General features: G+C 33.9%; 1 protein-coding gene across 2 annotated transcripts; it reads right to left on the reverse strand.

Moving 5' to 3' along the window:
• Positions 1-252: 252 nt before the first annotated feature.
• Positions 253-7,520, reverse strand: LOC7461931 (NADP-dependent malic enzyme 4, chloroplastic). 2 transcript variants are annotated; one of them, XM_052451044.1, is made up of 20 exons: positions 7,066-7,520; positions 6,500-6,795; positions 5,874-5,994; positions 5,697-5,771; positions 5,207-5,358; positions 5,004-5,109; positions 4,846-4,911; positions 3,495-3,590; positions 3,299-3,370; positions 3,025-3,108; positions 2,852-2,950; positions 2,586-2,633; positions 2,412-2,465; positions 2,217-2,315; positions 2,026-2,115; positions 1,869-1,946; positions 1,598-1,672; positions 1,415-1,505; positions 731-859; positions 253-631 (listed from the first exon to the last, which is right to left on the reverse strand). In XM_052451044.1, exons 1-20 carry the CDS (start codon positions 7,096-7,098, stop codon positions 543-545), a joined length of 1,953 nt encoding a protein of 650 aa, XP_052307004.1. In that variant the 5' UTR covers positions 7,099-7,520; the 3' UTR covers positions 253-542. The 2 variants fall into 2 exon arrangements, with proteins under 2 accessions (XP_052307004.1, XP_052307005.1); XM_052451045.1 differs by lacking the exon at positions 7,066-7,520 and adding an exon at positions 6,158-6,304 and having other exon boundaries at positions 6,500-6,649.
• Between the last annotated feature and the right edge of the window lie 4,214 nt (positions 7,521-11,734).

An 11,734-nucleotide genomic window follows, 5' to 3' on the forward strand; every position in this document is an offset into this window, starting at 1 on the left:
GCAATATAATATGATAAATCATTAGTATTATAAAAATGAAAAAAAGATGCAGAAGGTTGTTATGAATATTTTTCAAGAAAAGAATTTCACTACGTTTAAGAAGATGAAAGTTATGAATATAAGATGAAACATATATTAATGTGTTTAAATGCTTAAATTTCTTCGCAAAGTGTGAGTTGTTCAACATTTCCATCTTTTTCTTACTATATCTCTACAAAAAGATCAATGGACCTTATGAACACGGTTTGCATCTTCATTATTAATTTCTTTTTTTCATTTTCATTAAATCACTTTTCTTTATTGGAGTTGTTAACAGATGGCTATAATGAAGTTTTCTGCAACATCTCAAGATTTGACTGCAGTCTTCCAACTACCAGCACCTATCATTGCTTTTCTTACTCGCTAAATGCCTAACAGAGTTGCGGATAGGAATCTAGGAAGAGCAAGCAGGCCAAAAAAAAATTTAAAAGAAGAAAGCAAACGGAAATGCAGCTGATTATGGGATTAAAAGTGAACCCTTTTTTTTTTCCTGTCCCATCACTTCACCGGTAGCTTCGATAAGCAGGGCTGTACATACAGCTCTCAGCATACTTCACCAGATCCTTTGGTGGAGGAAGGCGAGTAGCCAGACCTACAAGAGAAAATGGTGAAGCTGATACATATATTTTGATGCAAAGAGATCCATATGAACATATTGCAGAAGGATGAATCCTAACGAAAAAAGACTCACCAAGTTCATAAGCTTTAGCAGCCACTTTAGCAGCAATCTCCGCTGAAATCTTTCTGATGTTTCTGAATGGAGGGTAGATAAGTCCCTTGTCAAAGTTCTCCTGGGTCACCTGAGCAGCCAAAGCTTCCGCTGTACCAGAAAAACCAGCAGATAAATGAAATCACTTGCCAATAAACACTCGAGGATAAATTCTTCCTGATATTCATCTACCTAAACATCCTGACCTTGAGAATTAGAAGGAGAGAATTTTTTTTCCAAATTATATAACAGATGCCAAAGAAACATTTCTGATGATTAGTATGAGAATTCAGGGAGGCATATTTGATAAGTTGAGCTAACTACATCAAGCTTGTGGATAGCTTTTCACAAAACAAAATCCTAAAAGTAAGAATATAACGTTTTGAGAAGGGAAGGCTCATGGATTCACCAGTACTGTTACTTCTCTAAGCTCTACTTATGTTATGCTCTTGTCATTCTTCCCAATATGTTCCCAAATAAGAATCATGAGATTAAATTTCAAAACCATAATGTGATCAACCCAAAATAATATATATATATATATATATATATATATATATATATATATATATATATATATATATATGAGCTTGTTATTTCATGTGATGGCAAGTAGGACATAAAAATTTGCGATACTGGTAACATTTAAATCTTTAATTCACTTACAGGCAGCCAGCAACATTTCATCATGTGAACGGATGGCACCAGACATTATTAGACCCAGACCAAATCCAGGGAAAATGTATGCATTGTTTGCCTGAATGAAAGCAAAAATGTAAAACCAAAATCAATCATTCATTTATCAAATAAGTAAAACTAAAAGGATACCAAGTTCTTCAGACTACCTACCTGACCAGGCACGAAAGTTTTACCCTCATATTCAACAGGAGTAAATGGGCTTCCACTAGCAAAAATAACTCGCCCCTGAAAAGTAACATGGGGCGAGTTATTAGAGTAACATGGGGCGAGTTATTAGAGTCATAATTGTTAAACAGCCATTTGTATGAATGGAGGACAATACATCAAGCAAGAACCATAAGAAAAAGCTTTCCTAGGGAGAGAAGCCTTGATAATGATAATAATGATTTCTCATTGATTGCATGTTGGCTGTTCATATTACCTGACTCCATGTATAAGCTTCTTCAGCGGTACATTCAGATTGTGAAGTCGGGTTGGAAAGAGAAAGAATTATAGGTTTCTGCATGCGGTCATATAAAATACGGTTACTTAGAGCAGCAGCACTCCAACACAAACTAGATGAGCAGATAAAAATTTACCACATTGAAGGAAGCCATGGCTTCAACAACTTCTTTAGTAAATGTTCTTCCTACTCCTGATGTTCCAATCAACACTGTTGGCTTGATGTCCTGATGATACAAGGCAATAAAAAAGAAGATTTAAGACACCTTTGCTTACGAGATGGGGGAAGAAAGCTCAGATGGACAGAAACAGAGAGGGAGAGTTATACATTAACAGCGTCTAGAAGTGTCTTAGTGGGTTCATGCTCATGTGCCCAGGGCTTCTTGAAATGTTGGAGTGATTCCTTGCGGGAACTAACAATCAATCCCTGCAAGGGAATTTGTTTGAACATTTAACAGAGAAATAAAACGCAAGGAAAGAACATTCTACCCCAAACAGCTAGAAGTATATAGGTTTGCACTACCTTTGAGTCTACAAGCCAAATCTTCTTGCGAGCCTCTTCCATTGGCATATTTGTCTGCATAAAGAATCAGTTATAATTCATAATTGTCCTATAGACATTTGACATCTAATGCATTCAGTAATCATATACATGGGAAAATTGTGAAAAAAAAAAAGAAGGAAGATGCTAGCAGACCTGTTTGGAAATCTCAAGAGCTATGAGTTCTGCAATTCCAGTGCCAGCCTGTAATCAGACAACATAGAAAATGAAGAGAAAGGTAAGGAGAAGGGCAAGATGAGTGCAATATTAAAGGAATTATGCATATTTTGTCATAATTGAAGGCAAGGAATTTATCCTTTTCCTTGTCTACTCACTTAGTTACATACAAATTTCCAAAGTTATTTCGAAGGTCATTGGAACACAGAAAGAGGATCATGCAGTACCGCCCAGTATCAACTCACCTCTCCAGCACCGAGAAATAAGAATGTGTGGTCAGCTAAAGTCCCACCAACTACCCTTAGTGCTGCAACGAGCCCTGCAAGAACCACAGATGCTGTACCCTGAAATAAAGGGATTAGATATTAGAGTCTTGTCCATCCCAATTGTTCAAATAATAAAAAACAAATAGAATTACCTGAATATCGTCATTGAAAACAAGATGAGTTGTGTTATATTTAGCAAGCAAATCAAAAGCATTGTGGTTCGCAAAGTCTTCAAACTGCAAAGTTTAATAGGCAGGTTTCACGAAAAATTGAAATGTATATACAATAATAGATATAGGCATAAACATGTTTTTTTTAAATAAAAAAATTAAAAATAAATAAACAAATCAACAAAATGTAATCAAGAGTCATTGATGTCACTCGGTTCAGGAAGTATCTCCCACTGCCTTCCTTCAGATCATCTACCTGAATGAGGACTTTCTCACCATAGGTCTGCTTGACTGCAGACATGAATTCATGAACCAGTTCAGCATATTCCTGGAAAAAAGGAAGAGTAATCCCACTTCAATGCAACAGAAAATTATGTAAATCTGTAAATGAACCTCATATGCATCATATGCATAAAGGAAGACTAGCCAAGTCAAGTGAACATATTAAGTACCTGTCCAGTTGCCCTTCTTTGCCTGAGCCCTATGTAGTACTCATCGTTTAACAAATTCTCATTGTTTGTCCCCACATCAATGGTTACAGGTAAGCACTGCAACAATCAACCCAATTTCAATTGTTTCAATATAACTAAAAGGGAAACTATAACAAAAAACCTAAAACTAAATGCAATAGTTGTTAGCTTACATCAATTGTCACATTATCTACAACACACGCATCATAACCAATAAAGAAAATTCATCTAGAACTACAACACCTATAGTCTGTCTTACTGAATGATGACAACAAAGCGATGTCCTATGACTACATTTGGTAATTGGGATAATTGCACTATTACATTAGGACACAACTTTTTTAAGATATTCAACCAAGTACTTTTGTCCACCTTCTGTCAATTCTTCTGTTAGTTGATGGCATGTCATTTTCCATTAAATCACTATTGGCACTCCCAACTTTTATTTTATGTCAATCAAGTACATGAACTTTCATCTTTTTAATTTTGATACACCGACATTTTTTATTGTTCCAATCAAGTACTTTATTCAATGCTTTATTTTATAATGTGGGTTTTTTTTAGTAAAAGTACCCTCTAAAATAAGATTATTTCTAATAAATGAAAATATTTTATATTAAAATAAATGCTTTAAAAAATAAAATAAATCCTTTTAAGACCTAAGACTCTTTTCATCAAATAGTAAGTCATCTACATAAAAACTAAAAACTATTTTATAATTAATTAAAACTAACATATAAATTATTGATACAATTAAAATATATAAATGAATATCTTGTGATTGCAACATATATGGAAACAATTAACAGGTTTTTTTTTTTTTTTTTATAGAAGTATTTGATTTGCACAATAAAAAAGTTTGAGCACCAATACAAAATAAAAATAAAAAGTTCACTTAGCTGATTGAGAAAAATTAAAAGTTGATGTACCAACATCGCAATTTTCCTTTGGTAAATGCCAAAGTACATGCCAGCAAAAACAAAGCAATTAACAAAGTTTGGGTGGAAGTACTTGATTGAAAATTTTGAAAAAGTCGATGTGCTCAAAAAAAAAAAAAAATCATGTACTCTATTAAGAAAAGGTGTTAAAGTTGGTGTATTAATAGTGCAATTATCCCTTTCGTAATTAAGACTTTGAAGAAAATGCAAGTTGCTGGAAAGGCTAGATAGAGGTGCCAGATCCAGTTTCAAGCTAGATTTCAATGGAATGAGAGTAGATATTGCTGGAAAAGATAACTGCGTCATGCAAATTTGAGGAGCATTAAAATGGAAAAGGGAGGTGAAAAGAAAAGGGAAATGGAAAAGAAAAAAAGCACTCTGGTGGTAATACTTACAGCTGAAGGACGAACTCCACCAAGTGCTGTGTACAAAGCCAGTTTCCCTACTGGTATCCCCATACCCTACGAACATGAATCACCAAACTAGTCAGCTGCATCCATGCATATGAAAGATGGGAATGTGATTAAAAAGTGTACATTCAGTTAGAGTTCACCTGACAGCCTAGATCCCCTAGACCCAAAATCCGCTCTCCATCAGTGACAACAATGACTTGAATGTTCTTCTCAGGCCAGTTCCGTAACACTTCACGAATGCTACCCCTGAAAACAACTGTTTTATTAGCTTTCATCACAGATAGTCAGAAAGCATTCTTTCAAGAACAAGTAATGTAGTAGAAATAGATTCTACAAAACTTACTTTTCTTTCAAACTAATATAAAGACCCTGAGGACGAGTAAAGATGCTCCCGTATTTTTGGCAAGCTTCACCAACAGTTGGAGTGTAGACAATAGGGAGCATTTCCTCAACATGGTCAACAAGAAGCTTGTAGAACAATTTTTCATTTCTCTCCTGCAATTAGGGTAGTGCATTTATTTCACAAAGTGCAACGAGCCAAAGTTGAGTTTTAGTGGTAAGAATTATCCTCCTAATTATTATCAACACTAATTAGCATTGCTCATAGCATCACTTGTGCTGCAAAAATGAATGGCATACACTAGAGAAGAAAGTCTGTTTCTTAATATAGAATATTTGCAGAATCGTGGAATCAATGACGTACGGGTGTATGCCTTACTCTTAAATAAGTTGAATGAAGACAACAAAATAACACAATGACTCCTCTGAATGTTGAATCATGATCCCAGATACAAAATTTAAAGCCCAGGAGTCAGAGGGAACCATGTGGCTACCTGAAGATCCATCATAGCCATGTACTTCTGCAATGGAAGTTGATATTGGCGAATAATATACATCAGTTTCTTCACCTGACAATTGGAGAGGCGAAAAGGTTTACTCATTTCGTTTAAATCAGAAACCTACAAAGAAAAGTTGAAAGAATAAGAGGAAAGGCAAGAGAAATAAATAACCTGGAGTTCCTGAGATACGACTGCTGGGGGAAGAAGGCCACGCAAGTAGTGGGCACTTCTCTCTGCATCAGTGAAGGCGAGTCCTTTGTTGTGGTGTGGATCTCGCAACAAAGAATACCCACTGCAGTGCAATAAAAAATAAAAAACCAACGAAAAAGAAAGGTGGAAAAAGGAAACATGTCTTTCTCATCAAGTTACGGTGTTCAAAGTTGCTGCACTACTTAGATAACCAGCTGCGGCAACTGGGAATGGCAAGTTAGCAATGCAAATCTCTAAATACCCACCCCACCATCTCCAAGGTTAGACTACTCTGAGACCTCCAAGTGGAATCGTAGTGGAATATTCCACATCTGCTTGAGCTGGGTAGGACAAACTGAAAAGGTGTCCAGCTTATTTACAGCCCTCATAGTCAGTCACTGGGCATCTATTTTCTAATGGAAAGAAAAGTGCCACAATTAATAATATAATAACAATTTAGCCCCAACACCTCCACCTAAGTATAAAGAAGTATATGCCTCGAGCTTTACTATAAACATCTAAAGCTAAAAAACAGTGGCAAAAATTTAGAAAAAAAGAAAAGTAAATATTATTTGACTCATGATACCATAGCAACAGCACTAAATTACCTCGCAACAGATACAAACCAAGGGGTAACAACCTGGTCCTCGGTGGCAGTATCCTCACCGTAAACATCAGCGGGGCCTCCAGGAGCAATGTTGGATTTGGAGTCGACGTCAATCACAGAAGAAGACGAAACGGCTCCATCTCTAACGTCCTTGAACGTGCTCTCCATCAAAACGCTACTGTTGCGATCCCTGTTGGAATTGACGGCCGCTACCCTCAACGAAGAAGGAACTGAAAGCAATGATCGTCTCTGCCTCCCTGAGAAAGGGCTATGCGAGCTCGAAATGCCCGCGTTACTCTGTAGAAATAAGAGTAGTAATTAATCTCCTCTAAGGAACTAAATAACAATAATTATGGAAACTCCACTTTCCAAACCCCATCACTAAGTATTGTTGCCAAAAAATAAAAGTAAAAAGAAGATAAAGAAAAAGGGAAAGATAAGCGGTGATTTTCAAGGTGAAATGCAGAGAAAATCTTGATTTTTGACAACTTGTAGAAATTGATGTCCTCTTTTTCTTGTTTGTGTTCGTGAATAATAATAAATGAGAGTTAGGCTTAAATTATTTACCAGAAGGAAGGTGCTTCTATTCAAGGAGATCATGGTGGAGAGTGAAATGCGGGAAGCGGACAGAGTTTTTCGCTGCCTTCCTCTCTATCTCTCTCTCTCTAAAAGAAGACGAGAAACACACAGCTCTCTCTCTCTCTCTCTCTCTCTGTAAGAAGATGTTGAAAAAAGAGAGGAGGATACAATGGAAACAGGGTGAGGGTCTTTCGGTATATAAAAACACTAAATATAGAGAAAGAGAGGGCTCTTCTTCCTGGTCGTGTGAGTGTGCGTGTCCGTGCCTGTCTCTCTCTCTTCACAAACGAAGCCCAAGCAGACGAGAGAGAGAGATTGCAAGGAAGGAAGGAAGGAAGGAGGCCTTGAAACGTGCCTTAACTCTTAACTACCTCTCTCTCTCTCTCTCTCTCCCTCTCTCCCCCTCTCCCTCTCCTTATAAAATGAGATGTGGGTAACTGCTTCTGTTCTGTCATTTTGGTTTGGTTTCACATATTGATCATAATAATCGAAATTGTTGGTTTGCGTTTTAATTTTATTTCAATAACTTAATTGACCTAATGCAACTCATCTAATATTAGTTCAGCTGAGAAGTGGTTTTCCTTAGGAGTGTGATGAGAGAGAGCATTATTAGGTTTAAGATGAATTGTATTTTCTCTTTTTCCAATGAATTTTCTCTTCTGGGATCTTTAATATTAGTATTTTAAGACTACATGTCCATATTTAAGCATCCTAAAGTTTGTCATCTTAATTTCTTTTCTTTTTTTCATAATAAAAAAGTTCTTTAAAAAACAAAAAAAACTGAAAGCCATAAAAAATAAAAATTGTTCTATTTGTGTTTAGTTTTGCTTTTGATTTGATTTGATTGAAATAAAATAAATAATCAAATGCATACTCTTAATTAGGGATAATACGGGTTGGGTTGGAGTTTGATTTTACTTCATTCAACTACAATTCAAAATATCTAAATCTATCACCTGACTTTATCTTCAATTTAGTCAAATCGAGTTATCTGAAGAACTTTCTTCACTCGATGGGTACCCGATTTGACTTTTTTATTTTTTTAATCAAATTCTTAAAAATAAAATCTAAACTTGAAAAACAAGTTATATTTTCATCCATGAATTATAAAACTATAAATAGAGTAAACTTTAAATCCATGCATAAAATCATAAAAATCATTCATAAATAATAAGATAAAAACCCACACAATATATTGAAAATAAAAATTAAGACTCCACAAGATTAAAAAAAAAAAGATTAAAAAACTAGTAAGGTTGGGTCGGTGAACCCTTCACCTGTCTCCACGTATGACTCCAGTTAAACTAGATGAATTTTATCTGCCTTCTAATCAAATTAGGTAAAAATTCGATCAAAAAGATCGATAGATAATGGATACTTGAGCCCTCGAGGGAAATTATCATACAGCTACTAGTTTGCACCTTTAGCTATGGACAACAATGGATATTAACGACTCAGGTTTCTGCTACATTTATACCTAATATATATATATATATATTAGGTGATGTGAACCTTGTGATCATGCGGTCACACAATCCATAACAAGAATGACAATGAGTCATAGAATGTCGAAACAAGTCTTATAGAAGTATGACACAATGAAAATCTATCCTAAAACATTAGCACTATTGAAATAAAAACCTTCACCCTACGAATACCAATTCACGAATGAGAAATATAAGGAAACACCACAAAAATAGTTAATTTTTTATAAGTCAATTTAGGTTGTTAGAGAAGTAAAGAATATGAGAATCTCTTTCACACAAGCTGAAAAAATTCGGTAGCAATAGATAGTATTATCAAGTCTTAATATTTTTTCCTTACAAAGAGTATTTATACTCTTGAAAATAAAACTCAACACTAATTGGCCAGACATGTACTTAATTTAAATAACGCACAAACTAATTAAAGTAAGGTTTAAAAATAATAAAATAAACAAAACAATAGCCTAAAACTACTTTTCACCTTTTGCTGCATATGATGGTAAAAAAATACCTAAGATAAATAATTGTTGAAGAATCCTTGCTGAATAATTAATTTTTAACCAATTAATTCTTCTTATTTGATATGGAATCCTTATAAAATACATAACTCAAAGGATGCCACATCAGTTCCTGATCGCATTAAGGATTCCTTGTAGTGAATGGAATTCATAATTTTTAAGAAAAAAAATGTCTTTTTCATTTTTGCAATTTGTTGACAAATTTTAGACCCAACTTTAAACATGTTGTTCTATCTCGTTCGTATGAATTAATGGGCCTATCTGATATCATTAGAAAGGTACGTATGCCTAATTTTTAACCCAGTCAGAATAGTATCCAAAATAATATAACCCATAAATTAGACAAAGGTCCAAACTGATAGATTTGACACGATTCGTTCAATAAATTTGACTCTCTAAAATAATCCCTTACTGAAATCTGAATTACCTGGAATTTTAACCCCATGTATAGTAGCATGTCTAAAAATACCTGCAAAAATTTAAACTCGATCCAACAATCAAATTGAAAGTAATGCTTGATAATGTAAAACTGGATAATAGAAAATTTTACACCAAAATCCACATGTGACCTTGCTTGGATTGTATCATTCTCTTTCTCTTTAAGATGATTCATCATTGAATCACCAATAATTATAATGGACAATTATTTAGTCTCTTTTTGAAGCCTTTGAAGCTCTCTTCTTACTCGCACTTACCACTAACAACATTGTATGAAAGCAATAACAGATGATAGTTTTAGATGTCCATGCCTTACCACTTCCTTACATATTTTTGCGTGGTAACCATGGCCTTACATGTTGTATTACCATTTCAACTTCACTTTTCTTTTTCAATTTTAATTGGTCTTCATAAACCTATCTAGGTAATAATGATGCAAATGTGTATGTTCTTATATTTTTCTCAAGAGAATACCTATTTTTAAATCCATTATACTTGGTTTTCCTATCAGATTGCAAGGGTCTCCCCAATAAGATGTGACTTGCATGCATTGGAATCACATCACACAGAACTTTGTCAACATCCTTCTCATTTGTAAACTAAACTAAGACTTGCCAAGTCACTTTCATCTTATTACAATCATTCAACAATTGCAACCTATAAGGTTTGTTATGCTTAATCATACATAAGTTTAGTTTACTAACAAGGGTAGTACTAGCTATATTAACACAACTTTCACGATCTATAATCAAACTATATACCTTGATTTGTATATGTAAACACATATGGAAGATGTTCTCCCTCAAGTTGAAAGTTCCACCTTGGCCAAAACTAACATTCTTTTAGCTTTGATTCTTCCCAAATTGATCTTTATTATCCATAAATACAAAGTCATAGTCATCATCATCTACATTTGCGTTTTCATCCACAAAATCAACAAAGTTAGTTTTAACATTTCATGCAGTCCTACAGATAGGGTTTCCTCACCAATTAGCCCCTATTCTCAATCCACTCATCCCACTATTTTATAGTCTTATCGAAGCCATCTCATCTTTCAGGTCTTTCATCACCTTAGTCAGAAGCTCAAGTTGTTAAGCGAAAGCTTGCATTTGAAAGGATTTATCTACTTTCGGTGTCGCGAACTCGTGATTTTCAGACATCTTAAAATCTGCAAAAATTGATTACTAGCAAGAAAAATATATCCTCACAACTCTCATGTTTCACACAATTTAAGGCTTTTCACTCAATTGTTCTCACTACGTCTTTTACCTCTCGGCTTACTTTATTGCAATTCTTTCGAAAGTGAAAATCAATGAATCATAGTCACTGGCTATCGTAACACAATCCAAATATATATAAAGTGACTCAAGAATAATTAAGATAATGAAAACAAGAAAAACAAAACTACAATTATAATTTTACGAGTAGCAAAGCAAATTCGTACGAAATATGGACAATACAAAGACTCAAAATAAAATAGAAGAAATAAATTAATGAAAATGCTTATTTGACTCCTAAAAATACAAATATAACAAAAATAAATTGAATAGGTTGAAACAAATATTAGTAAACACATTTTTGTAACTTGACGCAAATTTGACACGTTGCGCAATTTTAAACACCATCATTGAAACCCAGACCAAATGATATTGGAACAACCTCAAATTTTATATGTAGTACCTTTGTACTTAAGAAACAACAAATCTTAATTTATAGATCATTCTATTATGCCTAGCTATCAAAAACCTGTATATGATCAATTTGAGGTGGAATTTAACTCATAATCAAAGCCCCAATCAAATAATATATAAAAGAGTCCAAATTTAATATATAATGCAATTTCACCCCAAATAACTAGCACATTAAATTTTAAGTGATTTCAAGATGATTTGATTTGGTTTATCTATTGTTTATGTTTTCATGACAGAATTGAAACTAGCTTGAATAATTTCTATTCTTTTTCATAAAAGAATTGTGTAAATAATAAATTAACAATTCTAACTCATACTTTATAGGTTAACCTAATTGAGTAAGGGTTTTTTTTTTTCCTTTTTTGTAATTTATTTTCTTTCAATTTCATCATTCGCCATTTAGGTTGATTGAGAATTAAGATTTATAATTTACTCTGATTTGGTTTCTATGATATTATTCTAGTCTTATGACCCGAGTTAAGTGTTTGGTGGATTAAATTGGGTTGACTCAAGTTTTTTTTTTTGT

This window comes from Populus trichocarpa, chromosome 3 (assembly GCF_000002775.5).
Source record: "Populus trichocarpa isolate Nisqually-1 chromosome 3, P.trichocarpa_v4.1, whole genome shotgun sequence".
NCBI classification, from domain to species: Eukaryota; Viridiplantae; Streptophyta; class Magnoliopsida; order Malpighiales; family Salicaceae; genus Populus; species Populus trichocarpa.